This window comes from Bombina bombina, chromosome 6, assembly GCF_027579735.1.
Source record: "Bombina bombina isolate aBomBom1 chromosome 6, aBomBom1.pri, whole genome shotgun sequence".
NCBI lineage: Eukaryota > Metazoa > Chordata > Amphibia > Anura > Bombinatoridae > Bombina > Bombina bombina.
The window spans coordinates 1,065,644,135-1,065,670,589 of NC_069504.1; the positions used below are offsets into that span (position 1 = coordinate 1,065,644,135).

General features: G+C 36.8%; 1 protein-coding gene across 1 annotated transcript in view; it reads left to right on the plus strand.

Moving 5' to 3' along the window:
- LOC128664175 (homeodomain-interacting protein kinase 2) overlaps window positions 1-26,455 on the plus strand; it is a 119,613-nt gene that overhangs the window by 81,216 nt on the left and 11,942 nt on the right. The window contains exons 8-13 of the mRNA XM_053718940.1: window positions 10,730-10,856; window positions 11,804-11,925; window positions 14,442-14,584; window positions 14,917-15,090; window positions 16,418-16,702; window positions 24,196-24,428. Coding sequence (XP_053574915.1) covers window positions 10,730-10,856; window positions 11,804-11,925; window positions 14,442-14,584; window positions 14,917-15,090; window positions 16,418-16,702; window positions 24,196-24,428 — 1,084 coding nt within the window. The remainder of the gene's footprint in view (window positions 1-10,729; window positions 10,857-11,803; window positions 11,926-14,441; window positions 14,585-14,916; window positions 15,091-16,417; window positions 16,703-24,195; window positions 24,429-26,455) is intronic.

The following is a 26,455-nucleotide window of genomic DNA, read 5'->3' on the forward strand; positions in this document are numbered from 1 at the left end:
TGACACACAACATTGTTATGTTTTCTTGGACAGTCATTCTAACAGTGGACAGTGGTATAATTAACAAATGAAGCAGTATAAGCCACATACACACACAATTATATATATATACATACACACACACTATACAATCACATACACAGTTCCACACAGATATATATATCTGCAGTTTTAGCGTTTTTGGGAGCCGTGGGGTTAACTGCATCTGCTATGTATTTGAGCGGTTTCTCAGAGAGCAGGAGATTGTGTGGGAGGTTCCATAATGTTTACATACCCTAAGTTTCAGACTACAGACGTCCCTAGGGGGAAATATAAGTAAGTGGCTTTCTCTCCTGTTCCTTCCTGCATGGGCTCTGCTTTTAGACTTCTAGATTGATCGGCTGCTTATGAGAACAGAAAGTGAAAGTAAAAACAGCCATTTTACAAATGTGTGCAAAAAGCAACCACTAGATGGAGCTGGCTTGCAAGAAAACACAAACAAATCAATATTACAGCCACTTCTGAGGATTTTTTTATTTATCAAAAAATTGCGAACACTCGCGGTTTTAAAATCGCGGCGATTAATCGCGGTTTTAAATCTCATATGCGATTAATCGTGCAGCCCTAGTACCCACACTGACCATACCTTTTTTTAATTATTTTATTTTTTTCAGTGGACCATGCACTTTTTTTTTTTGTGTGTGTATTTTCTATAGTGTACATGGTAAAGCTCGGCATTGTTTCTGAAATATTTCAAACATGCACTTTATGGTTCCACATTTCAGTTCATCTTCCCAAAACACCACATTTTAGGATTCTGTACCTATATTTTTTTATTTTAATGACAATTGAAAAAAATAAATAAAAAAAATAAAATAAAAAAATGTGTATGTGTGTATATATATATATATATATATATATATATATATATATATATATATATATATATATATATATATATATATATATATATATATATATATATATATATATATATATATATATATATATATATATATATATATATATATATATATATATATATATATAGAGAGAGATACAAAAGTAACTCAGGCACCTCCAGTAGAATTAGATAAAACGAAAGCTTTATTGAAATCCAAGTGGTAAAAACAGACTTAAAGCTTAGTCTATGCTGACACAGCCTTAATATTTAACATACAGTGAATAAGGACTGTTGGGTTCCTGCTGCAGACATGTTTCGTGCTAGGATAGCACTTGTTCACTGCTTACAGGATACCCAAACTCCTCCATGTTTAAATAGGGAATTTCTTAAAGGGACATGTATAATAATTCAATCATACTAATTGTTTATTATTTCCTTATTGATTTTTACAATTCTATGTGAGCTTGGATACCAAAGTTTTGATACACTATCTCTAATTACTACTATTAAATTTTAACCTATAAATTATCAAATTTTATTAAGATTTAGTAAACACAGTATTATCAAAGAGAATTATTTTTATGTATTTAGCAATATTATTTGATATAAACTGTTATTCAACACAGCATTTTAATTTATTCAACACAGTGCTGGATGTAAATCGCTTTGTTAGAAAACTAATGCTGAGGAAACATTTCGCAAATGCTGTGGAGGCACAAAGAGAGACAGGAGTAGTAAGTACATCTACTGAGGAAGGTTTAACCTTCTCTGAAGAGTGTTCAATAGTAGATTTACAGGAATTATCAGAAATAGGTATAGAACAACAATACACTACAAAAAGAGATCTAGATTTTTCTAAATTTAGAAAAAAAGAGTAATTTTTACCCTGTGAATTCCAGAACACATCCTGTAGAGACCTTTCAAAAAGTGGTAGAAGGACAGCTAAGGGAACTTAGTGAAAACTCTAAAAAAACCAAACACAACATGACAATTAAAGAGAAAGAGGCATTACATAATATCTCTAGTAATGATAAAATCATAATTCGACCCTCAGATAAGGGCGGAAATGTCGTAATATTAAATAGATCAGATTATATAGCTGAGGCAAAACGACAGCTACAAGATGTCGAGGTATATAGCCGGCTAAAGGAAAATCCATCTATCAAGTATAAGGAAATCCTGAGTAAAATTGTTAATAGGGCAAGAAATAATAATGTAATAACAGCAACAATGGTGGAAGCATTATTACCGGAGAATACCACTATCCCAATATACCATTACTTCCCCAAAATCCATAAAAGCATGAGCAATCCCCCTGGGCGCCCCATTATTGCGGGCATTAACTCACTTAATGAGCCCCTGTCAGATCTCATGGATACCTATCTGCAACCCCTAGTTAACAAATTGCCTAGCTACATTAGGGATACCACAGACCTATTGTTGAAATTGAGACATAAAATGGAAAGAGAGCTATAGGTTCTTAGTGGCAGATGTAACCTCTCTATATACCTCTATAACTCATGAACAAGGGCTTAAAGCTATAGAGTATATGTTAACAAGCCAAAGCAATTATGATGACAACACTAAACAATTTATTATATACTCAATTGAATATTTGCTGACACACAATTTTTTTATGTTTGAGGGGAGCTTCTATCTCCAGAGGCGTGGAACCGCCATGGGGGCAAAGTTTGCCCCCTGCTATGCCAATCTCTTTATGGGATGGTGGGAGCGGTTCCACGTCTTTGGAGATGGCAACCCCCTCAAACAAAATGTCATACTATATGCTAGGTATATAGATGACCTGATTTTTATCATTGACAGCGATGAAAAAGGAGTTGAGAATTTTTGTGATTATCTAAATATGAATTATTGTGATATAAAATTTGTAGGGGAACAAAACACAACACAAATAAGTTTCTTAGATATAGACATCTTTGTGAGGTCAGGCTCTCTAGAAACTAGATTATTCAGGAAACAAACATCAGGTAACACTACCTTAGAATTCAACTCTTGTCATCCAAGACATACAATACATGGTATACCAAAAGGGCAGTACATTCGAGCTAAGCGTAACTGCTCTAGTCTTGAAGACTATAACAAACAGGCAGACATTATAACCGAAAGATTAATGGCCAGGGGCTATGAGAGTAGTATACTGAAAAAAGCCCGTAATGAGGTTGATCTGATGTCCAGAGATATGTTATTAGTGTACAAAGCTAAACGTAGTAACACTGATAATAAAAAATGTAAGCCAAAATTTATTACAACATATAGTATGGAATATCCTGAAATATGTAAAATTATTAGACGCAATATTCCAATACTACAAACGGATCCAGGACTAAAAGACATTGTCAGAGAGGGATGTGATTGTGTCTCAAGAAAGGGGAAAACAATTGGAAATTATGTGTCACCTTCAGATTGCACAAGGAAATCAGGCAATACATGTTGGTTACAACGACGAAAAGGTTTTTTTAAATGCAGAAAGAAAATTTGTAAGACCTGTGACTATGTAACGGAGGGTGACACATTTATTTCAACTACCACAAATAAAACACATAAGATAAACTTTTATCTTAATTGTACTACAACACATGTAGTTTACATGTTGACCTGTAGGGGGTGCCAAAAACAGTATATTGGGAAAACTAAAAGATCCTTAAAGGATAGATTTTTGGCACATCTAAGATCTATTGAAGATCCTGAATCTGACACTCCAATTGCACGGCACTTTAGGGATAACCATAATTCAGATATAAAATTGTTATCAGTTCAAGCAATAGACCATGTTCCACAATGGAGGAGAGGGGGTAGTAGGGAGGAGAAACTGGACCTAAGAGAGGTCTTCTGGATTTTTACAGCTGGTACCTCTATCCCCAGTGGGTTGAATTTTAGAAGAGACATTGATTTATGTGTCTAACCCAATATATACCCCTTTAATTCTTCCTAAATCTTCCTAATTTAACTATAATCTTAATTTTAATTTCTAAAAATCCTCTAAATGAATCTCTATTTCATTGATTTAGGTGTCTCTAAATAAAGTAGGTATGACTATAAAGTGCACATTAAAATGGTGAATAATTATATAAATAGGGCCTTAAACCATGCATGGTACCATTGCTGAGAGAATTAGCAATATATATATATATTTTTTGGAAACAATATGTTGAATAACAGTTTATATCAAATAATATTGCTAAATACATAAAAATAATTCTCTTTGATAATACTGTGTTTACTAAATCTTAATAAAATTTGATAATTTATAGGTTAAAATTTAATAGTAGTAATTAGAGATAGTGTATCAAAACTTTGGTATCCAAGCTCACATAGAATTGTAAAAATCAATAAGGAAATAATAAACAATTAGTATGATTGAATTATTATACATGTCCCTTTAAGAAATTCCCTATTTAAACATGGAGGAGTTTGGGTATCCTGTAAGCAGTGAACAAGTGCTATCCTAGCACGAAACATGTCTGCAGCAGGAACCCAACAGTCCTTATTCACTGTATGTTAAATATTAAGGCTGTGTCAGCATAGACTAAGCTTTAAGTCTGTTTTTACCACTTGGATTTCAATAAAGCTTTCGTTTTATCTAATTCTACTGGAGGTGCCTGAGTTACTTTTGTATCTCTCTACATACCTATACTGTGGGACAAGCAGTAAACACTCGGCAGCATATCCAGCAGATTTGGTGACGTCATTCCTCCCCCCCCTTGGAGCTCCGAGAAGTGCCGTGAGAGAGCGTGCAGCGTGTAAGGAGGAGGTGATAGAGCGCGACGCTGCAATTGTTGTGGAGTATATATATATATATATATATATATATATATATGTGTGTGTGTGTGTATATGTATATATATATATATATATATATATATATATATATATATATATATATATATATATATATATATATATATATATATATACACATACATACACACACACACACACACACATATATATATATACACATATATATATGTGTGTGTGTATATGTATATATGTATGTATATATATATATATATATATATATATATATATATATATATATATATATATATATATATATATATATATATATATATAAACAAAGAACCTTACCTAAGCGCCACAAAGCACCACTCACATAAGTGTCTCTCTCCTCTCTGAAATTTGTTGATCCTCGGCGTATTCCGTTGTGACTTCTGACCGGCACAATGGAGAGTGGGTGGATATATATAGTTTCTGTCATTGTCGATGATTTTTCAAATTTTGCAGAATATGACTACAAACCGAATATTAAAAATTGATTTTAAGAAATGTCAAACAAAATAGTTGCACTGAAATTCATCTTATACTGAATTTCACAAAATATCATCAATTTTTACTACTCGCCCACTTCTCCCATTCATTTGGACACGTCATTTTTAATAAACTCAGAGAAACTAGTATCTATGAGGGCAAATTGTGGCTAATGGTTGCTGATAGGTGAACACTCGACAGCTGTAAGGATATGAACCTCCTTACTGAAATGAAGGGTCTTATGATATAGTTCTATGCTAATGCTCTATTTACAGTAGCCTAAACCCCTAATAGAGGACCAGTGCTGTGGGGTATTTGTTTTCGTTATGACGATTACCTGGTAAGTCAGGGCCCACCTTTTTAAATAAGGAGAATTACTTTTATATATTATAAGGCGATGGCAAATGAGCTACCCAACTTCCCCCCCATGATTTTATCTAGTGTGCACCATGATCACCTTTATCCTAAAGAGACCTCATTTGTATATCAGATTAGGGGTTGCATGTCTGTCTGTGTGGTATGGACTGACATACATGCTTTGTAAAACAAGCCCCACCCACAAAACAAATCATGAGGATGTATCTCTGCCCCTGGGCATTTCCTCAGTCCATGTAACTGCTTGGTTATATAACACCCCCGTTATAGGTTTCAGATGGGGAGCACTATTAAGATTGCAGGCCCCTGTCTGTCTAGAGAGAAGGGTGTTGCTTTTGAAAAACATCCCCTCATGACTGCAAAACCATTAACTGCTCTACAATCTGCTGAATGTGAGTTGTAGAATAACACAGGAAGTCATTTTTATTATCTCAAGTAAAATAGATTAAATCATTAGAATCCTTAATGTTATTTTCTCATGCAAAGAAACACTTTGTTGTAAAAACATTGAAGACAGACTCCATATATATCTCTGTCTTTGGGCTTAGACTGCTTGGTTTTGATTTTGTCTCTTGCACATGTTTAGAGTTCTTGTGGCATACTTTAATGGGACATAAAACCCACATTTTTTTTTTCATGATTTAGAAAGAGCATGCGATTTTAAACAACTTTCTAATTTACTTCTTTTATCTAATTCTCTTCATTCTTTTGATATCCTTTGCTGAAAAGCATATATAGATAGGCTCAGTAGCTGGTGGTGGCTGCACATAGATGTGATTGGCTCACCCATGTGCATTGCTATTTCTTCAACAAATTATAGCTAAAGAGTGAAGCAAACTAGATAATAGAAGTAAATTGGAATGTTATTCTCTATCTGAATCATGAAAAAACATTTTTGATGTCCCTTTAACATATCACAGACATAATGTGAACCATTGGTAGGACAGAAATCCATGTGCTTGTGGCCTACGACTGCATCTAATTACATCTAAAATTCACTGCTGTGCATGTACCGATTTATGTCCTTGTAAACTTGTGCCTTGTTACAGCAGAACAAACTGTCCCCTACTCTTGGGACTGGGGAAAGGTCACAGCTGAAGAATTAGGCTGACTGGAAATGTGAGCAGACAACATTTACCACATTCCTGAGCTTTCCTTTATAATGCATGTTCAGCGTTCCCAGGCTGATGTCTCACTGGCCTAGATGTAGTGGTGCATTCTGGGTCTGCTAGCTAGCGGCACAGACCTTTCAGAGGCTGATGTAGTGGTGCATTCTGGGTCTGCTAGCTAGCGGCACAGACCTTTCAGAGGTTGATGTAGTGGAGCATTCTGGGTCTGCAAGCTAGCAGCACAGACTATTCAGAGGCTGATGTAGTGGTGCATTCTGGGTCTGCAAGCTAGCAGCACAGACTATTCAGAGGCTGATGTAGTGGTGCATTCTGGGTCTGCAAGCTAGCAGCACAGACTATTCAGAGGCTGATGTAGTGGAGCATTCTGGGTCTGCAAGCTAGCGGCACAGACCTTTCAGAGGCTGATGTAGTGGTGCATTCTGGGTCTGCTAGCTAGCGGCACAGACCTTTCAGAGGCTGATGTAGTGGTGCATTCTGGGTCTGCAAGCTAGCAGCACAGACCTTTCAGAGGCTGATGTAGTGGTGCATTCTGGGTCTGCTAGCTAGCGGCACAGACCTTTCAGAGGTTGATGTAGTGGAGCATTCTGGGTCTGCAAGCTAGCAGCACAGACTATTCAGAGGCTGATGTAGTGGTGCATTCTGGGTCTGCAAGCTAGCAGCACAGACTATTCAGAGGCTGATGTAGTGGTGCATTCTGGGTCTGCAAGCTAGCAGCACAGACTATTCAGAGGCTGATGTAGTGGAGCATTCTGGGTCTGCAAGCTAGCGGCACAGACCTTTCAGAGGCTGATGTAGTGGTGCATTCTGGGTCTGCAAGCTAGCGGTACAGACCTTTCAGAGGCTGATGTAGTGGTGCATTCTGGGTCTGCTAGCTAGCGGTACAGACCTTTCAGAGGCTGATGTAGTGGTGCATTCTGGGTCTGCTAGCTAGCGGTACAGACCTTTCAGAGGCTGATGTAGTGGTGCATTCTGGGTCTGCTAGCTAGCGGTACAGACCTTTCAGAGGCTGATGTAGTGGTGCATTCTGTGTCTGCATGCTAGCGGTACAGACCTTTCAGACGCTGATGTAGTGGTGCATTCTGGGTCTGCAAGCTAGCGGTACAGACCTTTCAGAGGCTGATGTAGTGGTGCATTCTGTGTCTGCATGCTAGCGGTACAGACCTTTCAGACGCTGATGTAGTGGTGCATTCTGGGTCTGCAAGCTAGCAGCACAGACCTTTCAGAGGCTGATGTAGTGGTGCATTCTGGGTCTGCAAGCTAGCAGCAGAGACCTTTCAGAGGCTGATGTAGTGGTGCATTCTGGGTCTGCTAGCTAGCAGCACAGACCTTTCAGAGGCTGATGTAGTGGTGCATTCTGGGTCTGCAAGCTAGCAGCACCGACCTTTCAGAGGCTGATGTAGTGGAGCATTCTGGGTCTGCTAGCTAGCAGCACAGACCTTTCAGAGGCTGATGTAGTGGAGCATTCTGGGTCTGCTAGCTAGTGGCACAGACCTTTCAGAGGATGATGTAGTGGTGCATTCTGGGTCTGCTAGCTAGTGGCACAGACCTTTCAGAGGCTGATGTAGTGGTGCGTTCTGGGTCTGCTAGCTAGCGGCACAGACCTTTCAGAGGCTGATGTAGTGGTGCATTCTGGGTCTGCTAGCTAGTGGCACAGACCTTTCAGAGGCTGATGTAGTGGTGCATTCTGGGTCTGCTAGCTAGTGGCACAGACCTTTCAGAGGCTTATGTAGTGGTGCATTCTGGGTCTGCTAGCTAGCAGCACAGACCTTTCAAGAGGCTTTTTTAAAGTGACATTAAACCTAATTTTTTTCTTTCATTAGTCAGATGATACAATTCCAATTTACTTCTATTATGTAATTTGCTTCATTCTTTAGATATTCTTTGTTGAAGAAATAGCAATGCACATGGGTGATCCAATCACACGAGGCATCTATGTCCAGTTACCAATCAGCAGCTTCTGAGCCTATCTAGATATGCTTTCACAAAAGGATATCAAGAGAATGAAGCAAATTAGAAAATAGAAATAAATTAGAAAGTCGTTTTAAATTGCATGTTTCTTAATCATCAAAGAAAAAATTTGGGTTTAATGTCCCTTTAATTTGTTAACAAATGGGACTGAAGATGCTTCCCCTGGCCAGATTACAGCACCGTATGAAACGTATCTTCTTATAGGAAGATGCCAGGTTTAGCTTGGCCTCACCCTGCACTGCTAAAGACTCCTAACAAAAAAAAGTATTTATTTTATTCACAATTAAGATGTTTGTTTTATATCTCAAGAAGAGTTTACAAGCTTAGCAAATGCAGGATAAAATTTGCAAGACCTAGTTAGTGAAAGGGACATAAAACCCATATTTTTTTATTTCATCATTTAGATAAAGCGTGCAATTTTACTTCTATTATCAAATTTACCTTGTTCTTTTGGTATCCTTTGTCGAAAAGCAGGGACGTAAGCTCAGGAGAGTGCACGTGTCTGGAGCACTATATGGCAGCAGTTTTGCAAGAATGTTATCCATTTGCAAGATCACTAGATAGACGGCAGCGCTATTTCCTGTCGTGTAGTGCCCCAGACATGTACCTAGGTATCTCTTCAACACAGAATATCATGAGAATGAAGCAAATTTGCTAACGGAAGTAAATTGTAAACTGTTTTGTCATTGTATGATCTGCCTGAATCACAACAGAAAATTTGGGGATTTAATTTTTTATTATTATTCTTTAATTTTAAAGTATTGTTATAGCTGGAAAAGCACTTTTAAAGGGAGCATGTAATTTTAAACAATTTTCCAATTTACTTTTATCACCAATTTTGCTTTGTTCTCTTGGTTTTCTTAGTTGAAAGCTTAAGCTAGGAGGTTCATATGCTAATTTCTTAGACCTTGAAGGCCACCTCTTTTCAGAATGCATTTGAACAGTTTTTCACCACTAGAGGGTGTTGGTTCACATATTTCATATAGATAACAATGTGCTTGTGCACGTGAAGTTATCTGGGAGCAGGCACTGATTGGCTAGACTGCAAGTCTGTCAAAAGAACTGAAATAAAGGGGCAGTCTGCAGAGGCTTAGATACAAGATAATCACAGAGGTTAAAAGTATATTATTATAACTGTGTTAGTTATGCAAAACTGGGGAATGGGTAATAAAGGGATTATCTATCTATTAAAACAATAAAAATTCTGGTGTAGACTGTCCCTTTAAGCATTGCAAATGGTGAACTTGTGACATCCCTAGACTTACTTTGTAAAGAAAAACTTGTATTTCTAAAAACGGTACTATACACGAAAATGTGTAAAAAATATTAATTTAAATAAACATTCATTCAGGCTATTGACTAAACATAAAAATATACATCCTTAGAAATAATTATTCTTAAGTGCTCAGTCCTTTATGTTGCATATTCCTTTTTTTTTCTTCTTTTTTTTTCTTATTATTTTTATAAATAAGGATTCTGGACAAAGGGGTTCCTACTTTTGCTAAGCTTTTTCTTTCCTGCTGCCTCTTTGTTTGCCCTGGTCACACAAATCTTGCCCCCCGCTTGTAACCCAGAGTGGATTGATGTACTGACGACAAAAAGTGCACTTTTTGGTGGCAAATGCTACAAGGAGAAGTGGTTTCTGCATTGGCAACAGGACCAGCATGGGGCCTTTCTTTATGTTTAAATTAATCATTTTATTTGTAAAAATGTAATTACTTATAAAATAAACTAGAAATTGTGTAGAGGCTTTTATCTCTTGAAACAATCATACCCTTGCTTCATAAGAGATCTTTGGGCAAACGCAATGGAAATTTTATTACTGTGGCGTAAACTAAAACTTGTTTTTTGAGTAGCTCATATGTTCCAAGGTTGATAAGCTCTGTTGGTTCATGGTAAAAACTCAAAATATCTAGAATCATCAGGAAGATCAATATAAGTGCAAAGTCGACTTCAAAATACAGTGTTTGTAAATTGTTCAGTTGTCCATTTCCCCATTTAGATAATGTTTCCTCCTGCTGCCTAATCTATTATTGTTACTAGCGTATTAAATTTTGCTGGTTTTCTTTTTTTTTTCTTTCAGCCTTCTGCTGCATCCATGGCTGCCGTTGCTCAGAGGAGTATGCCTCTGCAAACTGGTGCTGCACAAATCTGTGCCAGGCCTGACCCCTTCCAACAGGCTCTTATTGTGTGCCCGCCGACCTTCCAAGGTAGGTCTTGTATTCAATATTATTCATTTGGTAGAATGGTCATCCATCTTCTTGATTAGTCGTATGTCTTCTGTTTAGTATTATTCATTTGGTAGAATGCGCATCCATCTTCATTGTTAGTTTTAGGTCTTATGGTTAGTATTATTAATTTGGTAGAATGGTCATCCATCTTCTTGATTAGTCGTATGTCTTCTGTTTAGTATTATTCATTTGGTAGAATGCGCATCCATCTTCATTGTTAGTTTTAGGTCTTATGGTTAGTATTATTAGTTTGGTAGAATGGGCATCCATCTTCATGGTTAGTCGTAGGTCTTATATTCAATATTATTTATTTGGTAGAATGGGCATCCATCTTCATGGTTAGTCGTAGGTCTTATGTTTAGTATTATTAATTCGGTGGAATGGGCATCCATCTTTATGGTTAGTCGTAAGTCTTTTGTTTAGTATTATTCATTTGGTAGAATAGGCATCCATCTTCATTTAGTTGTAGGTCTTATTTTCAATATTATTCATTTGGTAGAATGGACATCTTCATGGTTAGTTTTAGATCTTATATTCAGTATTATTCATTTGGTAGAATGGGCATCTATCTTGATGGTTAGTCGAAGGTCTTATATTTAGTACCATTCATTTGGTAGAATGGTCATCTTCATGGTTAGTCGAAGGTCTTATGTTTAGTAGTATTCATTTGGTAGAACGGTCATCCATCTTCATGGTTAGTTTTAGGTCTTATATTCAGTATTATTCATTTGGTAGAATGGTCATCTTCATGGTTAGTCGTAGATACATAAAAGAACCTAAAAGCAGAGATGGGGAAAGGATATAAAGCTTCCTCGGATGTATAGTCATTATGTTATTTTAAAAGATATGATTTTCAAGCATTTGTTGGTGGAAAGGGGTGTGGTTTTAAAGTTGCATTATTTGATTATATGACTCTTCCTTTTCAGGTCTTCAAACCTCTCCTTCCAAACATGGCGGGTACTCTGTACGCATGGAAAACACAGTACCACTTGTCACTCAAACAGCTGGTGCTCAGGCCTTGCAGATTCAGTCAGGACTCCTGACACAGGTAAATGATTACCATGGGGCGATGGATATGGCTATAGATGTTTTTGTAGTCAGAAGAACTATGACGTTATGCTCACACTAGGTGAACAGAATCTAACTGGGGATAAATCTCTGGTTAAGTCATGTAGCTAGCTGCCTAGGGCAGTGCTCTATAGACACTTCTTGTTAAGAGACTTTTTTTTTTAGTAGAACTGGATGTTTACTCATGGCCATGAATCCGACCCATAGCTTCAGATATTTACCTGCTAGTACTGTCTATATGATGATCTTTTTCAATGTGTGCTAGTACAACCAAACTGCATTATGATACTGAGTAGATTTATGTTTATATCTGTTTCATACAGTGAGACACAAATTAGTATAATGCAGATACGTTATAGATCTCATGAACATATAGTTTAGATCAGATTGCTTGTTTGTGCTTGATAAACTGTAAATACCTCATAATCTGTTTAGAGGTGTTATAAATGATCTATATACCGTTATAACTTTTATGTGTATATAGATCTATAAACATATTGTATGTATATGGCTATACAGTCGTATGCAAAAGTTTAGGCACCCCAGACAATTTCCATGATTTTCATTTATAAATAATTTGGTGTTTGGATCAGCAATTTTATTTTGATCTATCAAATAACTGAAGGACACAGTAATATTTCAGTAGTGAAATGAGGTTTATTGGATTAACAGAAAATGTGCAATATGCATCAAAACGAAATTAGACAGGTGCATAAATGTGGGTATCCCAACACAAATATTTCATCAATATTTAGTAAAGCCTCCTTTAGCAGAAATAACAGCCTCTAGACACTTCCTATAGCCTGTAATGAGTGTCTGGATTCTGGATGAAGGTATTTTGGACCATTCCTCCTTGCAAAACTTTTCCAGTTCAGTTAGGTTTAATGGTTGCCGAGCATGGACAGCCGCTTCAAATCACCCCACAGATTTTCAATGATATTCAGGTCTGGGGACTGGGATGGCTATTCCAGGACATTGTACTTGTTCCTCTGCCAGAGTAGATTTTAAACAGTGTTTTGGGTCGTTGTCTTTTTTAAATATCTAGCCCCGGCATAACTTCAACTTTGTGACTGATTCCTCAACATTATTCTCAAGTATCTACTGATACTGAGTGGAATCTATGCGACCCTCAACTATAACAAGATTCCCAGTACCGGCACTGGCCACACAGCATGATGGAACATCCACCAAATTTTACTGTGGGTAGTAAGTGTTTGTCTTGGAACACTCTGTTCTTTTGCCGCCATGCATAACGCCCCTTGTTATGACCAAATAACTCAAACTTTGTTTCATCAGTCCACAGCACCTTCTTCCAAAATTAAACTGGCTTTTCCAAAAGTGCGTTTGCATACCTCAAGCGACTCTGTTTGTGGCGTGGTATCACTCCATACAGCTTTTCCTTGTGCAAAGTGTGCTGAATTGTTGAACAATGCACAGTGACACCATCTGCAGCAAGATGATGTTGTAGGTCTTTGAAGGTGGTCTGTGGGCTGATTTTGACTGTTCTCACCATCCTTTGCCTCTCCGATATTTTACTTGGCCTGCCACTTCTGGCCTTAACAAAAACTGTGCCTGTGGTTTTCCATTTCCTCACTATGTTCCTCACAGTGGACACTGACAGCTTAAATCTCTGTGGTAGCTTTTTGTAGCCTTCCCCTAAACCATAATGTTGAACAATCTTTGTTTTCAGGTCATTTGAGAGTTGTTTTAAGGTCCCCATGTTGCCACTCTTCAGAGGAGAGTCAAAGAGAACAACAACTTGCAATTGACCACCTTAAATACCTTTTTCTCATGATTGGATGCACCGGTCTATGAAGTTCAAGGCTTAATGGGCTCACCAAACAAATTGTGTGTTCCAATAAATCCGTGCTAGGTAGTTACAGGTATTCAAATCAACAAAATGACAAGGGTGCCCAAATTTATGCACCTGTCTAATTTTGTTTTGATGCAAATTGCACATTTTCTGTTAATCCAATAAACCTCATTTCACTACTGAAATATTGTATATTGTCCTTCAGTTATTTGATAGATCAATAGATGAAATTGCTGATCCAAACACCCAATTATTTATAAATGAAAATCATTGAAATTGTCAGGGGTGCCTAAACTTTTGCATATGACTGTATATAGATTAACTATAAATCCTCTTAATATTTTATCGGTCACAAAAATGATACATCTACCTAATATATTGATCAATTACACATTTGTATGTTTATGTGTATAGCTCCTGTGAATGGACACAGCACTTTACAGTTTCATTGTACAAATTATCAGGAATCAATTGTATTCTAGTGGGAAAAGAAGAGAGAGAACGCAGGTTTCTTGTCCTGAGGAGCTTACAATCTAAATAAATTCCAATGATAAACATATGAATGTCTTTGGGTTGTCAGACTAACCTGTGCCTAGAGAATTACAGATTTAAACCTGGTTATAAAATATTTGTAAAATGTGTTGCTACTTGAGATCAGTTGCTGCAGTATTTTCTTCCCACAGCAGGCCTGGCCTAGCGGCACCCAGCAAATCCTGCTTCCCCCGGCTTGGCAGCAGCTGGCCGGTGTAACTGCTCATACCTCAGTCCAGCATGCCACTGTGATTCCAGAGAGCATGACGGGCACTCAACAGCTGACTGACTGGAGGTGAGTCTGTCTGACCTTTTGCATTATTACTGCTTTTAGTATTACAGTTGCAGCAAGAGAATAAGCAGAGGCAAACGGTAATACTTGATTATAGTAAATGCTTAATCGCTACTGTTTTTAGATATAGTTATGCAAGGTGACAAATTATAACATTCTCCGTTTTATTGCCATAAGTGATTTCATCGATGTCATATGTAATTCCAGTAGTGAATTTAATTATTTGATAATGTCATATTCCCTCTATAATTTCAGTGATATTTATGTAAAGTCATCTAATGTCCTATTTTATATTTATGTATATATTTTTAAATTGCTGGCCTCTTTCTACCCAGGAACTCGCATGCTCATAGCACCCATTACAATCCAATCATGCAACAACCTGCGCTCCTTGCTGGTCACGTAACGCTGCCCTCTGCACAGCCTCTGAATGTGGGTGTGGCTCATGTTATGAGGCAGCAGCCAACCAGCTCCTCCTCACGCAAGAAGCCGCACCACTCTTCAACAAGGTATGCTTACGGACCTTTGGGGGTGTGGAGGATACTAGAGAAATGGCCTTTAAGAAACACTGGCAACATTTCCCCCCAATTTTGACAGCTCATTAAAAAAAAGCAAAAAAACAATTGTGGTAGAAATAAATGTGCTGAATAAACCTATTTTTCTTGTCCTTCTCATTGAGCCTTTTTGTACTAACAAACTTGTGAGAGTTCTGTAACATCCAGTGAGTATAAATGTCAGGATATACCTCATGCATTTCCTTTAAATTTGAATGTTGGTTGTTTTTCACTTAAAATGGAAGACAAATGAAATATAAACTTGACTATTTGGCCCCAGCATACCATTTGGCTTAGTTTAGTAACATTATTATTATCATTATCAGGGGGGTAAATATATCACTATAGTTTACTAGTCAGGGGTTAAACGTTTACTATCCTAGAGGGAGAAAGGTTACTAGTTCACTCAATGTTAAAGATAATTTGAGTCCTGATTATGTTTGTTGTTGTTAATAATCATATTACTACAAGCTTTATCCTTGAACACCTTTATTTTATTCTAGACTGGCACCTTGGACATACTTTACCTGAGGGTGATCTGGAAATTTACTCAAATGCTGATTGGTGTATGCCAAAAGAACATACTTTTTTTTTTTTTTATTTGGTTTTCCCTGAATAAAGTTAACTTAAAGGCAGTTTATTAAGTTACATTTTACAGTAGCTCTAATGAGGAAGGGGAATAAACCTATAATCTAGCTGTGTGCATGCAAGTGAGTGCTGGCCTTTCTATGTATGTGTTTACATGTTGAATAAATATGAATTCAAATATGTTTCAATTACAACTAATAGAGCAGTATTATGTGTGTATTTCCTACTAATGCTGATTGGCTGATGACTGCTTCCTACACACACTCATTAGACCTATCAGCAAATAAGCATTAGCAGGAAGTACACAAATCATACTGCTGTAGTAATGTCACTTTTTTGTGCCAAATAATTGACATATTTAACTTTCTAATGGATAACAGAAGATTTCTCATTACATCTCATTGTCAAAGAGAACAAGTTTGGGTGAAAGCATTAAAAAATCATTGAGAAAAGCTTGTTTACATTGTGGCCAGATCATCCCATATTTTCTTGTGAGTTTTACGTAAAACCAGGACTAATCATTCACGATTGGCAGATGGAGATTGTCGTGTTCACATTAAAACCATAGCAATAGCCAACCTGTTAATATCGGACATAGTCAATGTCTTGTAATGTATGTTTTGGTGATAAATTGAATAGAGTCTGATAGGACTGAGTTTAATTTGGTTGCATTTTTTTCCTTTCTGTCCTCTAGGAATGTCTCTGCCTATGAGGTTTCTTCTTCTCAGTCTCTCAGTTCCCCTCAGAGATCTAAGCGGGTGAAAGAGAACACCCCCCCTCGCTGTTCCATACCTCAAAACTCCGCCCCCTGTGTTCCTTCCATTACCTGTGGCTGGGGAGAGAGCGCTGTAGGAGGATCAAGAGAACGGCAGCGCCAAACCATAGTCATTCCTGACACACCCAGCCCAGCGGTGAGTGTCATCACTATCAGCAGCGATACAGATGAGGAGGAAGAGGAACAGAAACACGCCGCTCCCAGGTAAGTTTTTATCTTTCCAGGGGAATCTCTTCCTAACATAACTGAAATAAAAGGTACAGCATCCATGCAAAAAACCCAAACAAAAATAAAACAACTCCGACATCTAATTACAACTAAAATATAATAAGCATTATTACCTCCTGTACAGAACGGACTTAGAAAAATAATAGGACTGTCTAGTAATAATTTTGGTTAGAACGAAAGGGCTTTTGTTTTGTTAAGAAGCCTTTTTTTTAATAAATATTTTTTTCTCTATAATGTAGGCCATTATTCTGACTTTTCTGGGGGCTTAGTTGGATAGGTATGGATTCAAGTATAAATTGCAATGGAGTGGATTTGTAATACAGAGATGTTTAGCTCTGTAATGGTGCTAGATGGGGATGTCCAAAATGACACATTATGGGTAACTTGTGCTCTCAGAGATATTAATGGTGTTGTGACATCATAGAAAATGTAATATATTTCTTATGATGTCATTATGATGTCATCAGTGGCAACTTGTATGATGATATTGAAAAAGTTCAGGAACAGATCTTTATTTCAAAAGCTTCTACTTTACTGCACTGTATGAAAATCTAATGGGACATTATAATACAAAAATGTTATGTTCTAAATCATTAAAGACATTATTTTTTAATGAGATCCTAGCTTTATGTGCTTTAACCCTACACCGTTTTAACAAATAGTCTTGCCCCTAAGACACAAGCATGGTGACTCTATAGCAGAATAAAGTTGTTTAATTAATCAAGAGTGGCTATCACTCATAGCCACCAGTCACCGGCCGTGTCCTGCCAAGGAGCTCCAGTGATGGCAGTTCCCTAGTTGGATTTTACCTGTGTATTTAACCCATTTGTGGAAAAATAACATGTAGTAAACTAGGTTCAGTAATGGAAAAAATACATGCATTTAAAATAATACAAACCAATCTGTTTCATTGTTGTAATAAAAAAAGACTAAGCAGTTGGTTATACTTAATACAAATAATTGCAATGTGTAATTATTTTAAATTAATTTTACCATTTATTTATTTTTAACTTAAAATGTTCAGTGCCCATTTCTTCCTGCCCAGCCCCACAAGGGGGCTGACTTCTCTACAGGAAGGACTATATAGCTTGATGGCATACATTTAGTGAATGCTAGGGAAGCAGGAAGTCCGTTTCTTGCCCAAGCTTAGAAGAGCACAGATTGCAACTTAAGTTCTCAGCATGTCAGTTTCCTTAAGCAACATTTTTCTTCTTGAATGTTTCATTTAGAGCATACAATTTTATACAACTTTCAGATTTTCTATTATCTATTTTTGCTTTATTCTGTTGGTATCTTTTGTTGAAGGAGCAGCAATGCACTACTGGTAGATAGCCAAGTGGTATATATGTGCAGCCACACATCAGCAGCTAGCTCCCAGTAGAGCATTGCTGCTTCTGAGCCAACCTAGGTATGCTTTTAACAAAGGATACCAAGAGTTTGAAGCAAATTATATGATAGAAGTAAATTGTTTAAAATTGCATTATCTATCTGAATCTTGGAAGAAAATGCGTTTCCTGTCCCTTTTAAATATTTCAACACCACAAATGGTTTTCATAATTTAATATAAATTTAAAAATGCTAATAAAATATTGAAAAGGTAATATTAGTTGATATTAGCTGAACATTGGCTTTACTTTTATTCAGGTAGTTGGTAAATTCAGGCAGGTAGTGTGCCCATTGAATAAGTCCTGGGAGAACGCAGGGTTTGCGCAGTGACATTAGTAGTTTTCAAGATCCCAAACTGGATCTTCAGTTATTTTAGATATCTTCCTTTCTTATTTTGTAGGAATTAAAGAGATCTCTCCATGTTCACATTTATATACCCAGACAAGACAGGAGAACAGTTTTCTCAGAAATCTCCTCAGAACTCTGTTTCCTCTGTAGTTTCGTATTCTGAGTAATGACATGCAAATGAGATTCACAAATAAGATTTCTATTACAGAAGCTGATTGGTGCAAACCTTTACTACATAACTGATACAGCAGCACCATACTTGTGAGATTAATGTAACAAATTTGTTTAGTAAAGAATTTATGGTATTCTATTGAAATATTGGTATTGTAGCAAAACTTATACTATTTTTATTGCAGGGCTTGATAAAAATACAGGGATGTGCCAATACCATAAGTTAAAGGGATATTAAACAATGCTACTTTAGTAACAACAGTTGTTAAATAAAAGTAAAAAAGGAGCAAATAACTTACTTGTTTTCTTGCAAAATGAGCACTTATAATTGATCAGTGTAGTCAGTCTACAGCTAGATAAGGGAGCAGACTTGCTGGGAACTTAAGTTGCACTCTGCCTCTTCTGAGCATGGGCAGAAACTGACTTCCTGTTTATCTAGTAGAGTGTAAATGCTTAGAAAAATACACGAATTTCTATGTGTTTTTTGCACATCCAGTGTACTTAAGATTACAATTTAATATCCCTTATTTGTGTGTAATTTACGTACAAACTTTATGTTTTTGGTGAACAATTTCGTTACGATTTTTGATGCACCTTAATAACTATTTTTTTCTCCTGCGTATGTATTATTTTTGTATGATTTTTAGTTATATGATTTTCATTGTGAACTTTTTTTCCGATACGAAAATGCAGTATACGCCACTTAGCGAGACACTAGTTTTTTTTAGTGTTAAGGGTGGCTTTTGATAATTCCACCTATTCTTATAGAATCTCACCAGTCCGGAGACCTTTAGATAATCGGGTCCTATGTCTACACCTTAGTTTTGCTAAGTAGGCTTCATTATCATTTTAATTTTTTTCTTATTATTAATTACACAAAAAATGCATCCATTTACAAACTGTAGAAAATAAAACTACTTGTTTGAATTTGCTTTAGTCATTTTATGACAGGTTCTGGTCAGGTATATACAGAGCTGTAATCAAAATCTCATTGCAAACATTACCTGAGTGGGAGAAAAATATATTATGATCAGAGATTAAATAAAAACAAAAGTATTAAAATTAAGTGTTTGAAAGACAGATGTTGCTCAACATAAATTCTTATGTATCCATGATGCAACTATGAAAAAGAAAGATGTTTATGTGTAAACCTGGGATTTTCTTTATTTTAAACTTGGATCCGCTTATCAGAGTAATTTTTCATTGACTTTAACTTTCATCTGAATGGTAAAAAGAGAAATTCAGCCAATCCGCATCATCAGCGTTGAGTTGCTACTTTTTGATTTGCTGTGGAATTTCAAGATAATCTCATGAGCTTTTACCATGAATCTTGTAGGATTGCATAGCTAACTTCCTTAAAGGGACATTAAACACTTTGAGATGGTAATATAAAATGAATTATATATATATATATATATATATATATATATATATATATATATACACACTGTATATATAAAAAGTCTGCAATATACTTTCATTATTTATTTTGCCTCCTTTTCCTGTAATTCCATTCTGAAATTGTGAGCTGTACAGTTCCTGTTAGAAATGGAAGTGCAGAACACTGTTATATTTCACACAGTCATTGGCTGCACACTCTAGTGACCTATTTATAACTGTCCCTAATTGGCCACAGCAGAGAAGGTAATCTAAGTTACAACATGGCAGCTCCCATTGTTTTATAGACACTAAAACTTTACACATATTTTGTCAATATTTTAACAGCTAATAAAACTTTAAAAAATACATCAACATGTTATTCTCCGACTATTCTTTTTTTTGAATGCATCAATCTATCAAGCATCCATTTAGTGTTTAATGACCCTTTAAAGGGATATGAAACCCCCAAAAAATATTTTGTGATTCAGACAGAGCATTCCATTTTAAAAGAGTTTCCAATGTATTTCTATTATGAAATGTAATCCCTGCAACAGGATTTCTGTCCCCATACAAGGGCATGGGGACTTAATATTTACCTACCTAGGCATGGGGCTTGTGTCCTTATACATACATAAACTGTTATTTTAAAGTTTTTTTATTTTTTTATATTAAAGTAAAATGATTGTTATTTTTACGCTTTTTTTTCCCTTTTTAGTGAAATGTATATGGCACTTTATTGAATCGACATTATCCTGTTCAGGGCTTGTGACACTAAAGATTTATGATACAGAACTGTATAACATTGCTGGCATATTCTGAGAATCAGTCATATCATAAAGCACTGGGCAAATCGGCTTAATTTTTATCATGGTCTAAATCTCTTTGTGGAGATGAAGTCCAGGCCCATAATTCCTTCTTTTTTTCTATTAAAGGGACATAAACAGATTTGTTTATTTAGAAGACCAAATAGTAAAAAAACAAAATGCACAATTTACAAAAGTGAATCTATTCAGCACTTTAAAAAAATGGTTTTCATACTGGGTTGGTATTATTTATTGTATTTATTTGTTGTATGCCAAATTTGTAATGTCAGCCATTCAGGGGGAAGGAGGTTTACATGCTGGAGATTTAGAGGAGAGACCACATAGCACTATTTATTTAAGGTTATTGAAAATGTAATACCACCAGCTTGTTTAAAGGGGGGATACATGTGCATAAAGAAAATGCACTCATATGTTAGAACATTTATTATTCTACCATTGCTTTGCATAGAACATTTTTTAACCCTTGCAACAAACAGTTAAAATATGCTCCAGAGTAGTAGTGCACTACTAGGGTCGAGCTAAACACATCTGGTGAGCCAACGGCAAGAGGCATATGTGTATAGCTACCAATCATTAGCTAGCTCCTAGTAAAGCATTACTACTGCAGTACATATGATTTTCAACATAGAATACCAAGAAAACAAAGTAAATTTGAGAATAGAAGTGAATGTAAAAGTGTCCTAAATTTTCTGAATTATGAAAATTTAATTTTGGCTTTCATGTCCATAAACCTTTTCAAGTAGACTGTCCCTTTAAAGGGATAGTAAACCCCCAAATTTTTTTGTGTGATTCAGATAGAACATACAATTTGAAACAACTTTCCAATTTAATTCTATTATCAAATTTCCTTCATTCTCTTGTTATCCATTGCTGAAGGGACAGCATTGCACTACTGACAGGAAGCTGAAAATATCTATTTAGGCAATCACAAGAGACAAATGTGTGCAGGTGTCTTAAATTAAGTTGTCTACCATTGGAATTTCACTACCGCGTCACTTCCGGTGACGTGTAGTCAGCTGCTGGAGGGTTGTGGCGCTCTCTGCGCATGTTTAAGGCACAATAAAAAGCGCTCACTGGAGGCCCAACCTCCTACACACAGCTGTTTAAGGCAGAATAGCTGACAACTTACTTTAGAACACCGGTGTTCTAAAGTAAGTTGTGTACCGCGTAGGAATTACCGCCCGATCGCTCTCTGTCCTCTCCATAACACAGATTTTATTTTGCAATCTTGTATTTTCGCCGTTCTATACCTTTTATAGCAATATCTAAAAATAATTTGCGATATTGCTATAAAGGTATAGAACGGCAAAAAAAGAAATAAATACAGCAAGTAAAAACTATTTCAAAAGTATTGCAAAATAAAATCTATGTTATGGGGAGAAGGACAGAACGATCAGGCGCCAATTCCTACACGGTACACAACTTACTTTACAACACAGATGTTCTCAAGTAAGTTGTCAGCTATTCTGCCTGAAACAGCTGTTTGTAGGAGGTTGGGCCTCTAGCGCATGAGCAGTGAGTGCCACAAACCTCCAGCAGCTGATTAAAGTCACCGGAAGTGACGCGGTAGTCACATTCCTACGCAGTAGACAACTAACTTTAGAACACGGGCACCAATTAGCAGCAGCTCCCACTAGTGTATGATATGTGCGTATTCATTTTTTAACAAGGGATACTAAGAGAACGAAGCACATTTGTAAATAGAAGTGAATTTAAAAGTCTCTTAAAATGACATGCTCTGTCTGAATCATGCTAGTTTAATTCTGACTTTCCTATCCCTTTAAGCCATCTGTTAGTGCTGCCCTCTTTGCTTTGTCCTTACATTCTTCATTATTTATTAAAATTCCTTTTCTTCAGTTTTTTCTTTCATCTACCTCTTGACCTTCCCCTTGTTCTCTTATATTACTCTGTCCTTCTGTCTTTGCATCCTCCCCCCCCCCCCCCCAGATATATAGCCGTGTTTGTTTCTCCTGGCTGCAGTCTGATTACCTTGTTCCTTTATGCGAGATCCATTCCTTTCCATCACTCTAAAAACTTCAGTTGCCATAACAACATAATGCAATCACTGAAACATAGCAGCTATTTTCTTTTTGTCACACTCAGCCTTGTGCTGTCATGGAAATCAGCCTGTATTGCAGAGGGATGCACCTCCCCCCACTCACCCGCATCCTGTCTCCCTTACCAGGGACAGCCAAAACAACACGCCAGTTGTTAGTCTTTATTAAGGCAACAGTACCATTTTTTTACGATTTCTTCTTGAGCAAAGGATTCTTCCTCTGTGACCATCCATTTTAGGGGATTTTTTTTTTTTTTTAAATGAAAAACACATACTGTAAGGGAGTTGATAATACCGTTCTGTTTTTTTCACAGCCTCATTTATGAGAAAAAGTTCCTTAACGTTTTTTTTTAATAGATATTTGTGTTCATTAAAACCAAAACCTGTTATTCTTAAGCACCTGCCCGTAAAAATGGGCTGAGCCTTTAGGTAAAGCAGACCTGCTAATGTTATCTATGTCTAAACAATATTTAGGTATTGAAATGCCAATTATAGCTGGGCACATATAACTATTTTATATACAAAAATGTCTTCTACCCCCTGCTGGAAGATTAATCACTTCTATTCTCTCTTGTTTACATAGTCTTTCTTCATAGAATATTTTCAGTTTTCTACAGGCAAACACAACTATTTCAAATAACTAAATAAATGATAGCTGTTTGCCAACAAATATACTGCAAAAGGTAAAGTTGACCAATAAGAACACATTAAAATGGAGTACAACGTCCCTTTAACTGTTAAAGACGGCTGCAATGCTCTACTGCTCATTACAGAGCTTTATGGTAATTAAGAGGTTAAAAAAGGACCTGGTAATCCTGGTCTGTCTGTCTGTATTCCTATGATCCTTTATTTAGAATTTATATATAAATACATTATCAATTTTTCTAAAATATGTTTCAGAAGTCATTAAGGGTGCATGATCATAAAATCCATACATGCACCTCAGCCAGTTGGAGATTTGGGTTCCTCCACTGCTGCTGTTTTGGTTAATTTGCATGTATGTTTTTTTTGGGGGGGAGGTGGGCACACAGGAGTGTTTGTTGTGCACAAGTGTAACTTAGTATTTAAATCCTTAGCATTGGGGGTTAAAATATAGGCAGAAATTAATTGATCTTAGATTCTGCTCTAATAAAATTGATGTTTGTTTATTTTTTTTATGTCCTTTTATACACTGTGAAATATATTTGAGAAAACACCAACTGTAGAAAGCAGGTGGTTAAATAATGAGTTGAATAATTCAGATTTAAATAATATTTAAGACTGAAAAACTTCCCAGCTTACAGTCTGTTTTACGTTTTCCTCAGCCTCCCCAAACAACGAAGAAACGTCATCAGCTGTGTCACAGTACACGATTCTCCCATCTCTGATTCCTCCAGCAATATCAGCCCCTATGCAACCAACGGGCAGCGACGTGGAGCCCAAGAGACCAAGTGTCCACCTGAGAACATCTGCCCTGCTAACCCACGCACCATAATTGTTCCACCTCTGAAGACCCAACCAAGTGAAGGGCGATTGGAGTGCGAGCGTCGACAGCCAGGTAGTAATTTCTCTCTTTCATTATTTCATAATTAATATTTGAGATATATATACAGGCACACAGTCACACTCAGTAGTACCCGTGTTTGTGTGTACAACTGAGCATGTTTATTAAGTAGTATCTTCTGGTCCTGATAATAATTCCCATGATGTATAGTATTATCCCATATTCTACTAGGATTTTTGCTGTTTTGTTTTTGGCTTTTAAAAATAACACCAATTTTATATTAATATTAAAAAATATTTTTATCCAGTCTATGGTGATAACATTCTTGATCTTATCTTAAAAAATAATTATAATTTTTTTAATAAAATGTAGCAATATTTTCTATGTTAAATTGTGCAGTCTAATCTAATGGCAGATCACCTAAAGGGATTTCATGATTCAGATAGAGCTGGGATAAACCACTTTCTAATTTACTTCTATTATCAATTTTCCTTTGTTCTCTTTGTATCTTTTGTTAAAAAGCAGGAATGTATGTTTAGGAGCCTGCCCATTTCTGGAGCACTATATGGTAACAGTTTTGCAAGAATGTTATCCATCCACTATTTCCTGTCCATGTAGTGCACCAGATGCCTACCTAGGTATCTCTTCAATACAGAATATTATGGGAACGAAGCAAATTTGATAATAGAAGTAAATTGAAAACGTTTTTTAAATGCTATTCTCTGTCTGAATCACAAATTTGTTTGGGGGGTTTTATATCCCTTTAATTATGTTCAGTGTTTTCCAAGCAAATGAGTTACATTCATAGTTAATGTGAGTTCCAGAGCAGCAGTACACTACTGGCAGCTTGCTCAACACATCTGGTGAGCCAGTGACTATAGGCAAGTGGGAGTATTCAGCAATCCTCTGCTAGCTCCCAGTAGTGCATTGCTGCAGAGCATATGTACATATGTTTTCCAATAAAGGGTACCAAGACAACAAAGTAAATTTGATAATATTCATTAGTTCAGGGGTCTTCAAACTTTTTTTTTTTTCTGAAGGCCTAGTGCAATGATATACCTATATACATATACCTTCATGACTTTTTATGATTGGTCTGAACATTTCTGAAGTAATATATAACAAGATAGGCACAATTTTTGGAAAAAGGGACTAAACTTTGTGCACACACTCTCATACAACATGCACACACCACACACACACACACACACACACACTCTCATACAACACACACACACCACACACACACACTCATACAACATGCACACACCACACACACACTCTCATACAACACACACACACCACACACACACACTCTCATACAACACACACACACCACACACACACACTCTCATACAACATCCACACACACACACTCTCATACAACATGCACACACCACACACACACACTCTCATACAACACACACACACCACACACACACTCTCATACAACACACACACACCACACACACACTCTCATACAACATGCACACACCACACACACACTCTCATACAACATGCACACACCACACACACACTCTCATACAACATGCACACACCACACACACACTGTCCTACAACATGCACACACCACACACACACTCTCATACAACATGCACACACCACACACACACACACACACACACTGTCCTACAACATGCACACACCACACACACACACACTGTCCTACAACATGCACACACCACACACACACACACACACACTCTCCTACAACATGCACACACCACACACTCTCCTACAACATGCGCACACACCACACACTCTCCTACAACATGCGCACACACCACACACTCTCCTACAACATGCGCACACACCACACACTCTCCTACAACATGCGCACACACCACACACTCTCCTACAACATGCGCACACACCACACACACACACACACTCTCCTACAACATGCGCACACACCACACACACACACACACACACTCTCCTACAACATGCGCACACACCACACACACACACACACACACACTCTCCTACAACATGCGCACACACCACACACACACACACACACACTCTCCTACAACATGCGCACACACCACACACACACA